Source organism: Sinocyclocheilus grahami, unplaced genomic scaffold, assembly GCF_001515645.1.
Source record: "Sinocyclocheilus grahami isolate Dianchi unplaced genomic scaffold, SAMN03320097.WGS_v1.1 scaffold223.1, whole genome shotgun sequence".
Lineage (NCBI taxonomy): Eukaryota > Metazoa > Chordata > Actinopteri > Cypriniformes > Cyprinidae > Sinocyclocheilus > Sinocyclocheilus grahami.
Window position 1 is genome coordinate 654,713 of NW_015505402.1, and position 21,088 is coordinate 675,800.

Consider the following 21,088-nt stretch of genomic DNA (forward strand, 5'->3'; position numbering starts at 1 on the left):
ATCATTCTTTCACAATCTACTAGATACAGACTATTTCATTATAAAGAAAAATAAAATAAACAATAAATATGAAAAAATATAGGCTTATGTATATTTATAATCTATGACCAAAAATTTTGTTAGTGGATAGGTAGATTCCTTTTTTTTTTCCTGGACTCCTTTTTAATGGTTCAATTGCATTTTATTAATCAAAAAGCATGTCTAATTAATTAAAATCATGAAACTTAAACAATTTAACATCAATGTTTTAAAAGTTTAACAAATATTACGTTTAGGTCCCTATGAAATGTTTTATTTGTCCAACCTTATGTTTTATTGTAACCAAATTCTGTTTTAGCATGTCTAATTTGAAAGCATAAAACAAGTTTCATTTATTCTTACAATAGCCTTATGATTTTTTTGCTCAGAAATTCTGTGTTGTGTATTTACATTTTGTTTTAAGGCATAAAACATTCATTTAATCTATCTTTTAAGTAATGAAAATTAAACAAATTAAATTTTTTGGAAAATAAAGGTAATTTAATATTACAATTAAAACATTGAAGAAATATTGAATGCTTATTCCTTAAAAATAAGGTTTTAATAATTTTAGTAGTAGCAGTCTGTTACGTACATTCTACTCAACAATAGTAATATATTTCTGCCAATGCCCTCAAGTTAAACCGAACTTTTATTTTGACGGGTTGCCGTGAATACCATTACATTTCTGTGTGTGTATGACATGATGATAGTTTTACTCAAATGAAACGGTCAAATGCTGATGAAGTGACTCTCAGAGCAGTTCTGGAGATGTTGTTCATGTATTTATGTCCTCATTAGTGAGACGGCGTTAATATCACCGGAAGCGTCACGAGAGTTTCAGTACAAGTACTACACAAAACCGCGCGTCTGTGCTATTCATTAACACAGAGACACGCAGAATTCATATTTAAATATGAATCGTTTTGCGGCTTAATATTTACAAATACTAGTGGGAGTGGGCTCACTTGTGTGTGTGTGTGAGCACGCGCATCGGGCGGAACTCCGCTGTGCGCGATACAGAGAGCGTGACCATAACGTAGAGACTGAAATGACATGCCCTCGTGTAAATAAGATAAATAACATAAGGCTATTTAGTTTGCTTAATGAAAGAACAAGGTATAGACATATTCGATAAGAAAGGTAACTTTAAGTTACTTCTGTTGTGATCTGGCGCTATAGAGAAAATATAATTAAATAAAATTAACTTGGGGGGGTGCCGTTGGGGGGGCGGGCCGCCCCCCTAAAATAATGGTAGGGGAAACACTGCAGGTGAAAAATCCCAGATTTACATCTGAATTGACTTAAGCCATATTTAGTAACCATAACGTCATAGCAACTACTGTTTTGCAGCCTTTTCGTGTCCCTCCCCCTCAAGCACTCAGCGTCTAGTCCTGCTGAATACTGATCATTAAAAGGCCACGACACTTTTCGTTGACATCAGCCAGGCTGCTTGAGGCCGCTTGAGATGTATTGGAGAAACTAATGATTTCTGTCCTCCCTGTTTGGGATGACGCCAGTCTACAGCTGAGGAGCTGCCTGCCTGTGCACATTCCTGCTTCTGGACGTCCCCCTTCCCCCTCTCCACCATCCCACAATCCCCTCCATCTGACGTGTGTTAAACGGCAAGTTCCGTGCACAGGCCTGCCTGTGAAACACCTTTGAAATACAACCTGTTTTAAGACCGGCCGGACACTCGTACGTCTGGTACACGTGCACGCACACACACTGGATACACCCTTTCTGCCAGCTAAAGCAGACACACCCTCGTAAAGAGGCACAGGTGCCTATTACACACATGCAAAGCTTGTGCTAATGAGAGACTTGATGACTCATGCAGTTTGGAGTGCTTTATGATATTCAGTAGTGGTTAACCCGTTTGGGTTTTTCTGTGGCTGATTACGATATGTTAAAAAGTAAGGGTGGCCTATCGGAGTATTAAACACTTGAGTAACACTTAAAAATGTCTGCATGTCATTGTTTAGATGAGGAAAATATCAAAGCAAATATTCTTTCCTCAAAAATTTTCACAGCACTAACTTCACTTTTCTGAGCCACTTTTGTGATAACTTTTAGCTAGGGCTGGGCAGTTTTTCCTCTTTTATCGATTAATGGCATGTTATGGCACGATTGTATTTTTTAGAAATCGAGGAATCGCGATTTTGAATAGAAATATTACCAAACGTTAGAATTAGAGATGCCCCGATCGATCGGCCAGGGATCGGAATCGGCTGATTTTCCTCATGATCGGCCCGGATCGGTGATCGGCCGATGAGTCTCACTACTTTCCGATTCAGAGCCGATCCGTTTTGTTTCCAGCGGCACAGGCAATAACGTCAGCCGTGCATTCTCGTGATCTTCTCTCCGACAACCCCTTCTCTCTCTCACACGTCTCATTCGCATTATTTTAGTCATCCCCGCAGGTTTCGCGCTTACACCAAAAGCGCGCGCACCAGAACTGATCAATATTAGTGGAGCGCACACAAGCCGCACTCAGTCTCTCAAACAGCTTGTGAGCCACAAATACCAAAATGAGTGGCTAACTGCGCTAAAACGTTCAAATACATACAAAATTGTCAAAATGCCCGTCTTGGCGAGTATCCAGTTAAACACAGTCAGTTTTGGAACGTTAAATAGTTGAGAAAGAGAACGCATGTTGTGTAACATGGGCCTGTTTACACCTGGTCACTTTATGCGTTTTTTTTCTGATGGGATAGCTATCCGATCGTGAAAAGACCAGGTGTAAATGCCCTCTGAAACGCATTCAAGACTGATATAAATCTGATCGCTCAAACCACTTCAGGAGGTGGTCTGGGCCGCATTCCAGACGAAACTCGACAAGTGTAAATGCATCTGGTGGTTGAAACCACATATGTAAATTTTACTCCTCCTAAAATGATAAAATAATAAACATGTGAGAGCGTGTTATAGGCTATATGACATTAGTCAGACTGCGCTAATGCAACACGCATTGCTGCGGACGAGTAGCTGAGTATCTCTTCAGCAAGCCGACGCACAAACTGCTGCGAATGAAACTGAAAGTAAGATGCAGACGGTCAACACACAATCATCTTCATTAAAAGTAGTAAGACAAACTTATCTTTCCAGTGCTGATGCCGCGCGCTCTCCTATTGCGATCTTTGATCTTGAAATGAGCTGATAATTAATAAAATGCTGCGCTTATCTTTTGATTTCGTTGACGTGAACTCAACGAAGCCAAGTGTAAATGGAAACATTTGAAAAAATCAGATAGATATCCGATCAGCGAAAACGCATGAAATGACCAGGTGTAAACAGGCCCTATAGATTGGGTCCGTGGATAAACTCTTAAAGGGACCGCAGTCCAATATTCCTACTGCTGTCTGTCATGTTAATCAAAGAACAAAAGACAAAGAAAATCACTTTGAATACGTTTTATAACTTTAATTGTAAGCATTCATCTGTATTTAATTTTTACAATGAAAACTACAGAAATTAAAGTAATCAAATGTAAAATAACACTGGATGTGTTATTTTACATTTGATTACTTTAATTTCTGTAGTATTTCTTACCTGAATAAAAACTTACTTAACCTGAAATTTTTTTTGTGTTTTTATTTTATTACTAACTTTTTACTTGTTTTTTTTATGAAAATAAAAAGTTGAAGAAAAATAGATTTTTGTTTGTATATGCTGTCAATTATAGTTCTTAGAAAGAGAATCGGCAAAAATCGGTATCGGCAGATCACGCTAACAAAAAAATCGGAAATCTGAATTGGCCAAGAAAATTGCAATCAGTGCATCTCTAATTTATTTTCTATTTTTGTCACAGCTGATGTGTATTTGTGGGATCGTCTTTTATAGTTCAGTATGTAGATCATTAGGGTGCTGTTGGTTTACAGTACTATGCGATGTCTCCCTTGAGTCTTTGTTAAGAGAAGGGGAGATGTTTTTAAAAACATTTATTATTAATCAAAGAAACCATCTGCGAGGGACACCATTTTTATATTTGAAATTCAATGGTTGATCCTCGTTGCAACCTCTGCCAGGCGTGCTATACATGTGTCTGTTTTGTCACTTGATACAGTGGACCGATAGGTTTTCTGTCCTCTCCTCGTCCTCCGCTCTGTGTCACCACCTCTTTACCACAGCAACATGTGAAGATGAGAAGGATGGAAGACAGGAACTGATAATATATTTCTTTCATGCGGTTGAAAGCAAAGATCTGGGGGGTTACTTCACAGGAGTGGTCCACTTCTGAGAGCCGAGGGAGAAAGAACTGAGAGTTTGAAAAGGAAATGGTTCACAGGACCGATTTGGTAGGAGGGTTCTTGTGGGTGGATCGTTCTTTTAAGTTTCTACCAGACTCAGGAAAGCCCTGGAGGCGTGTGTACAAATCATGGTCACTAGTTTTCTATGAGATGCACACTTAGTGATAACCTTCTGTGCTGTAATTATGGCCACCGGAAGGAGCTAGTAAAATTTAGGCTGCACCCCAATTTGCATACTTATATTATACACTAAAAGTGCTTTGCTGGTGATAAGAAAGATCATGATTTGAGTGTGTAAGACATTGACCTAGACCTAAATTGCCATAAAATTGTGTGTTAGCATTAGCACACTGTTTGCAGTATTTTAGCATTAGTTAAAATTTTAAAATGCCTTAATTTATCTTTACTTATTTCATTTATTTAGTATTGCCAACAATTTTTAAAAAGGTATATCACCTATGTACCCAAGATTTTTTTATTTATTTAAATTTGCTTGTTTATTTTAAATATGTTGGTACTTTGTCTATATCTACTTTGTCTGAAAGTAGACTTTAACGACTTTATAATTAAATGGTTTATGGAGGTAATACATTTCAGCTAGACTCAATTCTCACTACTATTTAACAAAAACACACATGTAAAAGAAAATTAGATTTGTTTGCTTCAGTTTGTTCACATTAAATAGTAAAATATTATTACAATTTGACAAAGCTGAATTTTCAGCATCATTACTCCAGTCTTCAGTGTCACATGATTCTTTAGAAATCATTCTAATATGTTGATTCGATGCTCAAGAAACATTTCTTATTATTAATGTTGAACACATTTGTACTCCTTCATATTTTTGTGGAAACTGTAAAGCTTTTTCAGAATTATTTGACAAAAACAACAGTGTTTATCTGAAATAAAAATCTTTTGTAATGTTTTTACTGTCACTTTTGATCTATTTAATGTGTCTTTGCTGAATAAATATAAAACTGTAAAACATTCAAACAGTAGTGTGTATGCTATCGTATGTATAGGTTTTTGTCTTGTATCATCACATTTAAAATCAGTTCTGGAAGAGTCATTACACTGATCATGTGCTTTAATTACTGAGAGATCTGGTCGACGCGTTCATTCAGTGTTCCTGTAAAAAAAAAAAAAACAACAATAATACTGATAAGATATTATTATTATACGAATTCTACTAATAAGAACAATATAAAAACGCACTAAGGATTCATGAATATTAATCAGGTTGTGTGCGTTTGCTCGAACTGATTCTCTGAAATCAAAACAGTGACGATAATAGGTGAGCGCCAGCCAATGAGATTGTCGTTAGCGCATTAGTTCCGCCTACTACAGGAAAACCCGGCAGTTCTTAAAAGCTTAAGAATTCCAAAGGAACTCCGTTATTTTTACTGGAAAATGCAACAAAGTATATCGTTTACATGTAGCGCATCAATTCTGCATGTTATGTAAGACTCTCGCTCGCTTCTTCTCTTTGCACGTGTGAGAGAAAGCGTCAGCGAGTCGTGCGCCTTCACACTAGAGCTTACGTTACGCCAAATACACAAACACAGGTGCGCTGCGCATCCATTGAGATGAACTGAAAAATATCACAGATCGCTTGACGGAGAGTGAAACTCTGAAGCGCTCAGTCAGAGTGTTCTGTGAGTGAAAATATATCTGTGCTAATCATATACTCAGCCTCCAACTCACACACTGGCGAGTAAATTCTGAGAATTTATTAGCCATGGGCTAATATTAGACATAATTTAGTCTCCCAGAGTAAGATTTAGTCGCATATGCGAGTGATTTACTCGCAATGTAGAGGGTTGTCGCGGAGAAGACACCGAATAGTAAATCTATTAACGTCACTGATTAAACCCACTGACTCTCACTCAATAAAAGAATCACATTGCTGTGTGTTTTTGAAAATTTTGATTTTGTTGGTTTAATAGTTAACATTACCTTCTTTGCGAGCATGACTCTCACTCTCACTAGGCTTGTGAATTAGCAGTACTTGAACAGGGGACTGTTTTTCAAATGCTTAAAGTCCGCGTGAACTGGAAATTGCTGCCGACTTTATGTCAGTGTAGTGATGTATTTCCAGCTGAAACGGAATATTGAAAAGAGGGCGTGGTTTTATTTTTGCGCTCCTCCTCTCTGTCTCTCACTCGTAGCAGTTAATAACAGTTGGAAGGTGTGTTTAAGGATATTCTGCCCAAGCCGTCAAACTGACGTCATCTACTTGAACAGGGGACTGTTTTTCAAATGCTTAAAGTCCGCGTGAACTGGAAATTGCTGCCGACTTTATGTCAGTGTAGTGATGTATTTCCAGCTGAAACGGAATATTGAAAAGAGGGCGCGGTTTTATTTTTGCGCTCCTCCTCTCTGTCTCTCACTCGTAGCAGTTAATAACAGTTGGAAGGTGTGTTTAAGGATATTCTGCCCAAGCCGTCAAACTGACGTCATCAGAGAAGGAATGCCATTCCAGAGCGGAAGCAAATGTTCAGATTTTGATTAAAGATTACCATGACAAATATTTTTTTTTCAGCAGATTAACTTGCATGGATTAATTGTTTACATCAAGACTATCAATGTGCGCTAATAAAGTAAATAAAGTCCATTTTGATTTCATGTGGGCTTTAAAGTGGATTAATGTACCAAGACAGTGATAAAGACAAAATTGTAAAGCATACACTATGTGCAGATATGCATATACGCTCAAAATATGAACGCAACGCATTTATTTACACGTTAAGCATTTTCCTCTCATATAAAGAACGTATTTAATGCACCAAGACAGTACACACGTCTTACTAATAAAGCATAATATGTGCAGAAAAACAGATGAGCCCAAATATGAACTTTAACAACCCTCTACGGACACAATCAAGCTTGAGTCGCCATTGGCTAGTAAATTTTTTATTTTACTCGCCAGACTTTTTACATGAAATAGCGGAAATTCGGCGTAAAGCAGTTGTTCATTTTTAGTTTGTTTTGAATTTCCCCTCTTTTCCTCGCTTTTAAATAGCTTAAAAGCGCAGTGCGCATTTTACTTTCACTTTCGAATTAGCGGCAGTTCGGCGTCAATTGCTTGAATGCAACAACAAAATACAACGTCAAACTCACTTTAGCCTATATATAAAACATAGAACTTTTATTAACAAAACAAATAAAAATACACCATGCTATAGGGCAGGCTATGCCTAATATAAAATAACAAATAACTTACATAAAGTTTAAATAAGTATACAAAACTGGAAATAGGCTAAGTAAACATGTATAATATATAACCAAATAAATAAGAAACGTAGAACGTTTATTAGCAAAAAGAGTAAGAAAGCTTGGATGCACGGCATACACCTTGATGTAAAAAAATTAAATAAAAAAAATTCAAAGTTTAAATAAAGTAAGAATCAGCAAACAATGTGGAACCAATTTGGAAGTTTTTAAAAAAAAACTTCCAAAATCACCTTAGATAAACGGCAAAAGTCAACAGGCTTTTCAAAATCCAAAATATTGCCAAACAGGAGCTTTTGCGTCTCGTTTCGAAACTAAATCATCCACGATCATCTTGTCTGTCTCACCTCACCTCACTCTTCTTGTCAGTCAGCTCGACTCACTCTCCTCACTGGATTAGACTGCTGCGGACATCTGATTTTATTCTCTATTGGGCACTGAAGGCTCTTTCGCAGTTGGCAGAGCTGATTGGCAGAACAAGAAGAATCTGAACAAGATGAAGAATGTTTTGCAACTCATCTCTGTAGGGTTGCTTCAGCAGCAGCGTCTGGTACAGGCCCAAGAAGGACTTGCCATGAAGATCATTAGACACTCACCTTTTCAAGCGTCTCCATTCCCCAGGGATTTCTTCAACTTGTCATCCAGATTGAACAAGCTTCTCTCTGAACTAGGGATGTCAACGATTAATCGATGATCGATTAATTGTCGATAAGAGGTGCAATCGATTAAAGCTATCATGGTCGATTAAGTCGGTTAATTTTGGGCTGCGTGTGGCTCATGCGCAAAACGCGAGCGGTGAGTGATGGTGACGGTATATAAATGCATCATCATTCACTCATAATTACATAATTAAACTTTAAAAGTACATTAAAATAGAAACAACACACAGTTCTTCAACATGGAAAGCAATAGAAATGTAGTAACTAAGTCATTTCCCCAGATAATTGTTTCATATCGGGCTCTGCGCTTTGCAGGGCTGCGTGACACAGGACAGACAGGCTATTCATTCCTACAACTTGTTTAATTCGCTCCTACGACTTATTAATTTGTGGCCACTGTCCATGTTTCATTCATTTTGTTCCTTAAATAACCCATGATTTAAGTAAAATGAGGGAACAAATTAATAAATCTAACAAATTCTTAATTCATGGCCATAAAATCTTTAATTTCCCTTAGATGCGAAAACGGTGATAAAAAGTGAATGACAATAAAATTAACCTGCGAAATTAGAGGGTTAGATGGTGAGGATTTAGGAAAAGAAACAATGCCTAAATTAGATTGAATTTGTGGAAATTCATGACCAACCGGCAAACCAGAACAAAGCTGCATAAATGTAGGCTATATGGGCTTGAACGGCACCCAAAAGCATGGTCGCAATGTAACATTTTCCAGCTAACCAATTATTCCTCTAATAAACAAAGCTTTTATACCACACTTGTCATAATCAAAGCTTATAATTTGTAAATAAATAATTACTGGATTCAAAACAGCAATTAAAAGGCGCTGTGACCGACACTGACTGTACGTTTTCCCGGAGCATTCAATGCTGTCACTAAACGGTGATGCCACAATAAGAGCATCGTTCACAAGTTTCTGCATGGACCTAACTAGCCTAGGGCACAGGTTTCCAAGCCCTGGGACAAAATGGGATGCTTTAAGGAAAACTTATAGCCTATGTAAGCAATAGGCCTAAATAAAAATAACAATTTATTTTCATAAAAAAAAGAAAAGCTAAATATATCTGTCTTAAATAATTAAGCTAACCGATTTAAAACAGGGTGGCGCGGCGCTCCATAAACAAGTTCACGGAAAGAAAAGGATGACAACGCGCATTCTGTTTGTTTGCTTTATTTAACAAAAGCAAAAATCTTCTGTTTTTATTGTGAGTGTGCAAAAATAAAAGTAAACATTTTTACGGGTTATACCTTACTCCAAAAATTTAGTTTTTTTTATGTTTCAGCTGTTCGATCGCACCGGCGCCTCGCGTCACATATTCTAGCACTTCAACCTTACATCGCAGTCTGTTCATTATCAAAATAAAATAGTCAACCAAACATATAAAAGGTTACACTGGTCAGTTTAAATAGACCGTAGTATACCGGTCCACTCTGCTGTTATGCCAAGGACGTTTTTGCTCATGTGAAGAGGATTATCTTTTCCGTCTATATGCGAATGCGTGTAAAGTACTAGCCTAGTTTACATTATAAATAATAGTTTAACATTCAAATACATTACTAATATGGAACTATTTGGATTTGTGCCGAATGGGACGTGAGTAATAACCTCCAAATACATCTAGTCAAACTCGCTCTCGCTCCGTCTCGTATGCAGGCACTTATGCACCGTCACGATCTAATGCACTGTAAATGCCGGATTATTAAAAACAAATAGGCCTACCGCAACGCAAAAATTTAAAATCTGACATTTTCCGGATCAAAGTAAGTACTGGTCATAATACTCACATGATAATGTTTCATGTGAGCAACAGTGTGTTTTCATGCTGACATGAAAAGTATGCAAACATGGTGCAGCAAAAGGTGAGCAAGTTACATTCCATAATAAAAGAATAAACAGGTAGGCTAAGGTTATATTCGGTTGTACGGAGCCCCGATCATGACATGCAGACAAAATCACAGCCACGAATTTAGAATAGGCTAGTTCTCTTTTATGCTAGGACTACAATCCGTTCATTCCCTATAGTAGGCCTAAATCGTGGAACAAATTATTATATTTCGTAATTACTTATTAAAATCATTATTGCTTAAACTTAATAAATAATAATAAATTTAAAAAATAATAAAACCTGCTGACGTCGTAGAAACGAATTGTTAATTCGAATTATATTCGGAGCTCCGTAGTTATTAAATAATCTCAGTTAAACTGTAGACCTAAGCTAACACACAGCTGTATATAGGCCTAAATACAGAACTACAGAGTACAGAAGATATTAGCCTACACCACTTAGGCCTATTAAAATATTATTAAAAAAAAAACTGACCCGAAACAATAGGTAGTCCTTCAGAATGTAGGCTAGATATAGGCAGCAGTAATTTATAATCTAATATAATGCACGCAAATTTGTTCTTTACAGAACGGAGAGGGATCTGAGCGGGAATTGATTTACGGCGAGCGTGAGCGGAATATTAACGGAGTGCTTGCTTGGGCGATTAGAGTGACTGAGTGGAGCGGACGTCCATAGAGCGGAAAACGTAGCGGAGCTTCACACCGCTCCGCTTCGCTCACATGCTCTGAGCGGTTCACTGACTGCGCAGCACAGCCACACGCGCCACAGTTACGTTTGGGATAATATTATTTTAAATGCCATAATGTCAGTTGAAAACAAATTGCAATTGTGTTTTAAAATACAACAACGAGCACCACAAAACCATTTAAAGAGGCGCGTTCAGCGGTCTCCGTGACGGGATAGGAAACAGTCAACAAAGTAAAATTATCTCAAACGAGCTCTCTTCATTTTATCAAATTATCATAATCACATCCATTTATTTTACAATCCTGCTACTAGCATTTTATTCAGACTAAAACCCCTTTAATTCGGGTGATGTTTTTTTTACATCCTGTCATGCCGGGCTGCATAGATGCATTTTGCAGCATTAAGTTTATCGATTAATTGATCGTTAATTTAAACGACGATCGATCATGGAAATTATCGAAAATTGACATCCCTACTCTGAACCATTCAGTGAGTACCTTCAGCTCCTTGTTGCCGTACAATAGTTCAAGTTGTTTTCTGTTATCAGGCCACTTGTCATGGTTGAATATTGCAAATGCTGACATGAAATCACAGCTTGTGCATTTTGATCTTTGTTTACTCCAAGCTGGTTATCCAATTTAGCATGAAGGTGTTTCTCATAGGCTGAATTGAAGTTTTCTCAGATTGTCCATCAGGCTCTCTCTTTCCCCTCTCAAGTCAATGCCCTGAAATGTTGTGATATGAGCACCAGGAGTTTGCTTTTCCAGACACTGTGTGATGAAAGTTTCCAGCATACCATCTGGGAGAGGGTTGGTTTTCATGTAGTCACGATGGGTCAAACAGCTCTCAACTGCAGCAACAGCACTTGGTAGGATGAGGTCTGCCTTCTGTAGAGTCTGACTTAATATTGCTATCTCGTGCAGCACATCAGCCAGGAAATGACAAAATGCAACAAACTGCAGATCTCTCATGGTATTGAAAACCTTTTTCCTTCTAGCAGCAATGCCAGCATTGTGACTGGTTTGGGCCAAATCCTCCATATGAATAGCAACAGCTGCATACTGCCCAGCTTGGCTAACAAGATCGTCTTTTCCTCTCAGGAAGACCTTCAGTGCCCTGTCTAAATGAGGCACCCAATGTGTTCCTTTTACTGGCTTTGGTTTGTAGAACCTAGATTCAAGTTCTTCACAAACTGTCTGAAGTTCTATTGGCTAGTACATTTTTTATTTTACTTGCCAGACTTTTGACATGAAATGCATGAATGATGCAACTGAAAAAAAAAAAAAAGTTAATAAATAAATTAAAACATACTTTGTCTGTCTGAATTATTCTTTATGGTTGCATATGGATTTAATCTATTATTTCTTAGCAAATGGCTTTCTCTTGCCACTTAACCACCTCTCCACAGCTGATGATGGATCATACTGCTGAAGCTCTGGGCCTTCTGTTGAAATGAGGATTAGGTCTGAAAGGCGTGAGGATGTGAGACTGCTGCGGACATCTGATTTTATTCTCTTTTGGGCACTGAAGGGTCTTTTGCAGTTGGCAGAGCTGATTGGCAGAACAAGAAGAATCTGAACAAGATGAAGAATGTTTTGCATCTCATCTCTGTAGGATTGCTTCAGCAGCAGCGTCCAAGCCCAAGTAGAACTTGCCATGAAGTTCATTAGACACTCGCCTTTTCAAGCGTCTCCATTCCCCAGGGATTTCTTCAACTTGACATCCAGATTGAACAAGCTTCTCTCTGAACCATTCAGTGAGTACCTTCAGCTCCTTGTTGCCGTACAATAGTTCAAGTTGTTTTCTGTCATCAGGCCACTTGTCATGGTTGAATATTGCAAATGCTGACATCACAGCTTGTGCATTTTGATCTTTGTTAACTCCAAGCAGGTTATCCAATTTAGCATGAAGGTGTTTCTCATAGGCTGAATTGAAGTTTTCTCAGATTGTCCATCAGGCTCTCTCTTTCCCCTCTCAAGTCAATGCCCTGAAAAGTTGTGATATGAGCACCAGGAGTTTGCTTTTCCAGACACTGTGTGATGAAAGTTTCCAGCATACCATCTGGGAGAGGGTTGGTTTTCATGTAGTCACGATGGGTCAAACAGCTCTCAACTGCAGCAACAGCACTTGGTAGGATGAGGTCTGCCTTCTGTAGAGTCTGACTTAATATCGCTATCTCGTGCAGCACATCAGCCAGGAAATGACAAAATGCAACAAACTGCAGATCTCTCATGGTATTGAAAACCTTTTTCCTTCTAGCAGCAATGCCAGCATTGTGACTGGTTTGGGCCAAATCCTCCATATGAATAGCAACAGCTGCATACTGCCCAGCTTGGCTAACAAGATCGTCTTTTCCTCTCAGGAAGACCTTCAGTGCCCTGTCTAAATGAGGCACCCAATGTGTTCCTTTTACTGGCTTTGGTTTGTAGAACCTAGATTCAAGTTCTTCACAAACTGTCTGAAGTTCTCTGTTGCTCTTTGGGCTGAAAGGGTAGGTGTTCCAAATTAAGTGCAAGGTGTCATTTACATGACTCGCTAAGCTCATATCTTTCAAAACCCCAAGAAGTGCCAGCTCCAGCCTGTGAGCCATACAGTGAATGTCTATCAGTTTTGGATTGTCCACTCTCAGTACCTGACATTTTCGTTCACAGAAGAATCTGTTCCACCATCAATCATGACTGATATGTACTTAGACTTTTTCACTTTATTTTTCTCTGTATCCTGTAAATCTGCGGCAATATTTGAAATGAGTTCAGCGCAGCGGACTCATTTCTATCACGACAAGATGCATGTCGTTTGCTGTTTGAGTGCGCTGTGAGATTTTCACGTTTGAAACTGTGTGATCCTGATACAAAGTCTGTTTTACCGGCTAAGCTAGGTTTTCTACTGCAGTACTTGCATATCATCACATGTCCCTCCTCATCATACAGAAGCCAATCAAAATCTGACAGCCACTGAGTCTGGAACTTTTGCTTTTCCAATGCACTTTTTGATTCAGAATGCACAATCTTTTCTGCCACATTTGACGTGCTTGGCTGGGGTTCGCCGGCGCATTCACCGTCTTCTGTCTGCACAGAACTGGACTCTGTGCTTTTAATTTTCTTTGCGCATGAAAACAAAAAATGATCAAGCGTTTTCTGCTCAGACTGGAATTTTCACTTTTTTTGCATCCATTTGCATCCACAGTACAGTAAAGAAAGAACACCATTTAAATCTAATGCGTCAATTCTCTTTATGCAGCATCTCTTTCTCTCACGTTGAGTGTGCGTGTGATAGAAAGCGACAGTGACGGTGTTTAATGCGTACTGAGCAGGCATTGAAATTATATCTGCGCTTAATTTATTCTTTGCATCTAACTCAATCACCGGCGAGTAAAATCAGAAAATTTACTAGCCATTGGCTAATTAAATAAATAAATTTTTTTAGTCGCCTAGTGGGAAATTTACTCGCATATGCGACCAATTTTCTCGCATTGTAGAGGGTTGTTTAAATATCACTTAATCCATAAGCGCTTTCTACATTTCAGTTTTCTAAAGAGAGGAAAACGCTTTACGTTTAACATTTAAACATGTCGCATTAATATTCTGGCTCATCTGCATGTCTTTTAGCATCACTGTCTTAGTACATTAAACCAGCGTTTTAAAATGCTACAAAACTGTTCACAAGCTCCTAGGGATATAATTTTGCTTGTCATTTGTTGAAATAAATATAAAAAGTACAGTGAGTTTGTGACTGTTCGCTGAATGTGACCCACAATCTCTGATTCTCCTCCGTGGCCATGGAAAAATGAATATTTATAATGACAACAATTATACTGTCATTTCAAAGTTTCCAAAAAAGAAATGGATCGACTTCTGTCAGCTTGTTGAACACACTTTTATTTGGATAATCTACCATATGATGGCTGAAGCAGCAGTGAGCGTCCAGCGGGCGACACTGTTTTGACGCTAATCAGATATAGGCTAAACATTGTAAACCAAATTCTACAAAACCTAAGAGAGAAAAATCTAATTATCATGCAGTGCGATAAAATAGCTTCTCTTCCCTGGAAGCGATACAATGAAGAATAAATTATTGTTTATCTTAAAGGCAAAAACAAAACAAAAGATAAGCAGTTATCCTTATCCACCTTTTTCTTGTCGTAAAAATGGACGCGGCCATTAGTAAATTCTATGGGTCTGGCTTCTGCATCCACTCCGTCCAGCTATTTTTAGCTGAACAAAACAGTTCATTTTGCTGCTTAATATTGAAAGTTGGTGTGTCTTATCATATTATTTTAATGTATTATCTTAATTATGAACACACTGGGTTGTAGTGCTAACAGTTTTACCGTTTACTGCACATTGTTATTCTCCTCGTTATTTACCTATAGCGGCTAATGAACCAGAAGTCTTACCCATAGGCTTACTTCCACGTTGAAGAAAAAGGTGGATAGAGAATGAGAAGTAACCATGGGAACGGATAGCGAATCCTGCTAATATGGGGGCACCTTCCCGAAATGCAATGTGGAGTGAAAAGATTGTGACGTAACTCCTCATTCTCTATTGAGATTTTTCACATTTTTGAACCCTGTCTTTGCCACTTGGTTGATTATTGGGTTCAAATCAAATAAATTGAAACATCATGCGGTGGATAACATTTCACCGGTTCAATTTATAAGTGCATTTTTTTTAGCTGCTAGAGTATTAATATGTGTCCTACTTGTGAAAATAGACCAGTCAGCATTTTATGAGATTTTTGCGGGATCAGCTGTTACTGATACCCATTATTGCAAATAGAATTAGCTTGATTTGGATTAGATGTAATAAACATCGGGGCAAAGAAACAATCTTAGTCATACTGTTAACACTAATTACACAGAGACTACTGAGAAAGCAAAACACAACCAGAACACATTCTGATTTATGCTAGTCTGTGACGCTGTGAAATGACACCTTGTTGAATGACTACGTGATTTAACGTTAGGAAATGTCACCTGGTTTACATAACATTCAGTTGAATGATACATTCTGTACCTCTTTTAATTTGTAGTGATGTAATTAATCTAGTAATTCAACTCTTTAAGTTGCATTTGTCATTTGCAGATAGTCAGCAAAGTTGCTAGATGTGACAAGCTGTTATAATTGCTGCATTATTTGTCATTGTTGCTTCTTGTTTGTGTGTTTGTCCAAGTTTACCAGTCACCTTGTGAAGACTTGCGTTGCCTAGGCTGTTTTTGGTGTAAACACAATGTACACCAACAACAACTTCCTATCATGTGATTGCAGCATTGTCTTATTATATTCATCCTCATGCACTTCCTCATAAACATTTTTAAAGGAATTTCAGTTAAGCCCTAAACTCTAAATATTAAACTTCAGTGCAGATTCCTGTCTTGAATACTTTATAGAATTTTATGATTGTAGTCAATAATTACGAATTGTATTTTCGGCAGATAAATATTGAGGATGAACACCAGATGAGCTGTGAGTAAAGTGTAATGATTTCTCTTCTTCTCTCTCATTGTATGTTCTGTAGGCGAGTTATCCTGCCTGGGAGGACTTTGTCACCAAAGGGGCTAAGCTACAATCTCAGTTAAGGTAAGAACAGGCCTCCTGCGTTACATGCTTCCTTGAGTAGAGAGTAATTATGATAATCTTGTTTCGAAAGCAGGAAATGTGCTTGATTATATCCAGTATAAAAGGAGAGCTAATAAAGGAACATTTGTGAAAAATGCCTTTTTGAAAGATCCAAAAAGGCAGTGAACAGGCAGTGATGAAGATAGAAGGGGATTTCATAATAAAGAAATAATTTAGAACTAGAGAAATTTAAATGCAGACAGTTAGGAAAGGCATCACATTTAGAAAATGAGGATGTATAGTTGATTCAAAGGGATGTTCTGTCCTAAAGCCAACAGAATATGGCATTTGCAAGCCTTTGTGCTTCCATGATGTGATGAATTTTTGAGTGAAGATAAAAAAATAACAGGGCTTGATTTTATCCATCGTGAATTTATTGAATATTGTAAAGTGAGTGTTACGTATTCGAATGGAGCCAGATTGTTGGAGGTAGGTGTGAAAAAGTAAGAGGACTTGGTGACATCATCTAAAATGAAAGATGTTCAAGAGACGGAGCCAGCTGCGTAAAAAAGAAGAAGAAGAAGAAAAGATTACAATGACCATTTTAATTGGAATAATGTGTAAAGTAAGACCTTGAGTGTGTATTTAAGTTGATAAATAGGGCAACATTGATTCTGACTTGGGTCATGCCTAATTTTCACAATCCATGTTTTTTGTCCAGTGTTTTATTGACTTAATGATCGACACCAAAGTACACAACAGTACAATCTACTGAACAGACTGTACGTCTATCCCTTGTGCGCTTTTGCGCCAGATTAAATATGCCATCTGACCTGACTCAGGTGCATACAAAGTTGGTACTCTAAAGGCCCCAATATACTCATGACGAAGTTTTTTCTCATTTTTTTGCTTTATGCTTACCTTTGCAGTGATATACTTTTAGTGAATGTCCATTTCCATGTCAAAGAAGGCAGAGTCGCAGAACATGTAATTGCCACAGACTAGTGGTTGTTTAAGGGGCCATAATTCAGTATGATACAGAAAGGCTTATCATAGGAAGAGAAGATCGTTTAGGTTAACCGTTGGTTCCATTTTTACAGTGTGTCCCCTCTGCCTGACCTCTCTGTTCAGTCCTTGGAGAGTTAACAGGCTAATGACCCTCCCAAAGGTCTACTCCATTCCAACAGATAAACATCAAACACGCTCCACTCACACACACAATTACCATTGCCAGCCATCTGGACTGCCAAGAGCTGATCATGGTCTACTTTTTAAAAGTTCCTCATGACTTTGGGCACTGCTAGTGTTTTTGTAAACACAGTGCTGGGTAATGTTTACCCGTTGTTGTATTTCACCATATGTCTGGCTGATCAACATCATAGTACATGCAAATGTAGATACTAGACTGGCTGGTTTGGGAATGGCTGCTGTAAATCGTAATGCAAACCACCAATTGCACTTAAAGGGGTCCTATTATGCTTTTTCACTTTTTCAACTTTAGTTAGTCTGTAATGTTGCTGTTTGAGCATAAAAAGATCTGCAAAGTTACAAAGCTCAAAGTCCACTTCAAAAGGAGATATGTAATTTAACAGAAATCACTTTTCAAAAACTACAACGAATGACTCGTTTGGACTACAACGCATATTTTCCGGGATTTGTGATATCACAAATATCGACGAATTGGATGAGACCTGAGAGCTGCACTAGAGAAGGCAACGAGTGTTATCACTATGTCGGAGGCACGCTAGTTTTCCCAAGGCAGACGAACTTAGAGTGGTTATAATCATCCGGGTTTAAATCACGCTCAAATTGATTTGATTTTGACGCAATATTTCCACTGAAGCTCGCAGGCGGCTATGGTAAGGGGCATGACGTTTCCCGACCAGGCGCCGAGTGCTGCCAATCACAACACACACTTGCCCAGCTAACCAATCACAGCACATTTTGTATTTCAGAAGGCGGGCCTTCATTTGATTCAGGAACTATTCGAGCCGTTCATGCCAGACTGGGGAGAGAGGTGTTGTAATGTAAAATATGTGAAAAAGAATGTGTTTTTCGAACAACCTAGTATGAGAGCCTGTTCTAGTACACCCCCAAAACAAAATCAAGACTTTGTAAAAGAGCATAATAGGACCCCTTTAAGGTGTAGTCGTACTGACTTGCAATGAAAAACTATTTTATTTTACGTTTTTGTGATTTGCAGGTCAATGGTGATCATGTTTTGTTCATTTAAAAAGGAATTCATGCAGGCAATGACTTGGATACACTTATTCTAAAATTAAATAGGTTACAGTTTCTGAATTCAGATTAATTTTGATAATTTCTTGGGGGTTTAAAGTAAAGAAAATAGTGATGTAACTCTGTAAATAATTTGTTAGTCTGATTTAAAGGCCTAAAATAGTTGAAGAATTTTTGGTCTTTTTGTAATAATTAAATTTATTATTGTTTAATTAAAAAGCTGTATTGGTTTTACAGTATAATCAGGGCTCCAAACTGCGAATAAAACAGTCGCATTTGCGACAAAAAATATAAAATTGCGAGTGAAGTTTTTGCTGAGGTCGCCACTGGCGACTAGGCCTATGTATTTACATGTTATAACTTAAAAATTTGCATGTAATGGCTTTTTTCCTGATTGTTTTGCGATCACATCTTTTGTTATGTTCACGTATTAAACTCCGAGACGATGCGCATCAAAGTTTTAGTGGAAAAAAGAGTTTCAAACAGTCCTCATCTCTGCTGCACAGCAACAGTGTCGCACACCTGATAAACGCAGCTCAGTTGTGCAGTGCGAGAGAGATCGAAATTACAGAGATGTGTGAAGTGAAAGTGAGGAAAAGCAGCATCTATTTCATGCACAACTTGAACAAACTACAACTGGTAAAGCTGTCAGCTGTGTGGATATTGGCAATATCGTTAACATTTCTCGTTTATAATCATTACTAATATGGCTTCTTCTTAACAAGATCTTAGTCTATGCTGTGTTCTGTTAATGCGTGAACCTCATATTATTTGAAGCACACTTGCCATCTAGTAATCGCAAAAAGCTTTGTGCTTTGTTACTTTTTAATAAACAGAGTATCAGCTTTAAAATTATTCCAAATTCATAATGGAATTCAAACAATAAATACAGTTTTGGCACTCTTTAATGCGGCAGGCGCGGTTGCTTTAGCGCCTCAGTTCAAGCGGCAAGTGAACCCATTTAATCTTTCTCTTTACTACTATAGTACATAATGAACATGAATTAACATCAAAAGGTAGGCTATTTTATAAGAGAGCCTACAGTACAACTTACTGAAATGTCTCATGTAAAAGCTCATTCAGTGTTTCAAACTGCGGAAAACGTGTAAAGCTTGTAAACACTGCAACGTAATATACATTGACCTCAGAATAACCATTCAGTGTCCATAAGCTCATCAGTCAGCTAGAAAAATAACTATAAAGAGGAGCATTTTGCTATATTTATGCGCTATTGTATTTTAATATTTTTACTTAACCTGTTGTCTACATGACTCAACTCCTCCTATAAAATTGCATTTTACTAATTAAGAAAACAGAATGAAAGTGTTAAAGACATGCACTCTTAAAAATAAAGGTGCTTAAAAGGTTCTTCACAGAACCATTTTTGGTTCCACAAAGAACCATTCAGTCAAAGGTTGTTTAAAGAACCATCTCTTTCTCAACTTTTTATAATCTGAATCTGATGTTAAAGGTTCTTTATGAAACCATTTAGACAAAAAAGGTTCTTCTATGGCATCATGAAGCACCTTTATTTTTAAGAGTGTATGACAACATTTACAGAATGTATTGCGGAGGAGCCCAAACTACACTCAGTGGCCAAGTGATGCTTATGGTCCACGATATTGGTACAAAATATACACCGTATATGTCAAGTTGGAAAATACATTTAGTTCCCACTTTAAGTGTTAAGTTAAGTTTAACTGACCATCGTGACACATCCCTATTTAAATAGCTTTGAACATGGGTCATCCAACCAGAATTCAGAACTATCGGTTTAATAATACTCTTCAAACTGAAAGTAACCAATAACCTGTTTTCCCATGGTATCCCTACCATTAACCCAAACTCTGTTTCTAAAGCCAAAGCAACTCTTAAAGTGATGACTGTTGCGAGTCTATCGGGCACAAAAGCTTTCGCAGGACTTGGGGGGCCGCTGTGGGGAGGTGGGGGAATTGCTGAAAGGCTGTACTTTGTAGTTCATATCACCTGATACCACAGAGCTCTCTCTGATAAGCTGAGATCTCTCTCTTCAGAATGAAGGCTCTGAATGGATCCATACAATGGCACCATTGACCCTGTCAGTATGTGCCCGTGTCCCAGCCGATGAACATGCAGAACTCAGTCTATATAAAATAAAATGATTTTGAATATTTAAATATTGCTATTCATTGAAATTATATATTATATAAATAATTATATGAAATATATATAATTATATAATTCACTCTAATCGATACTTGCGTTGTTTTATCTATGTATACTTCAATGTTAACAATGAATTAGAAGCTGCTGCTTGTCATTTCCCTTCACTGAATGATGTGTCCGACGTTTGCTTGATGCGCGCGTGATATCCATGCGCATGTGCAGTGCGTGTTTGCGTGCAGTCATCACAGCAAGAGTGAAACGTTCGAAAGTGTGGGCTCACGTTACAAAACTAAGCGACACAAGTGTCAGATACAATTTTTGCAGTAGTGTAAGAGTGAACAAAGAGGCAACACTAGTAATATAATGAAACATTTTCTAACAAAACACAACATTTGCCTCAAGCAATGCGCTTTATTATATCTCGCGGCTCCAGCTCC

At 37.8% G+C, this 21,088-nt stretch overlaps 1 protein-coding gene across 1 annotated transcript in view; it reads left to right on the top strand.

Annotated features, from left to right (window-relative positions):
* Positions 1-21,088, top strand: part of LOC107596777 (metastasis suppressor protein 1-like) — a 90,533-nt gene that overhangs the window by 7,084 nt on the left and 62,361 nt on the right. The window contains exon 2 of the mRNA XM_016287580.1: positions 16,228-16,289. Coding sequence (XP_016143066.1) covers positions 16,228-16,289 — 62 coding nt within the window. The remainder of the gene's footprint in view (positions 1-16,227; positions 16,290-21,088) is intronic.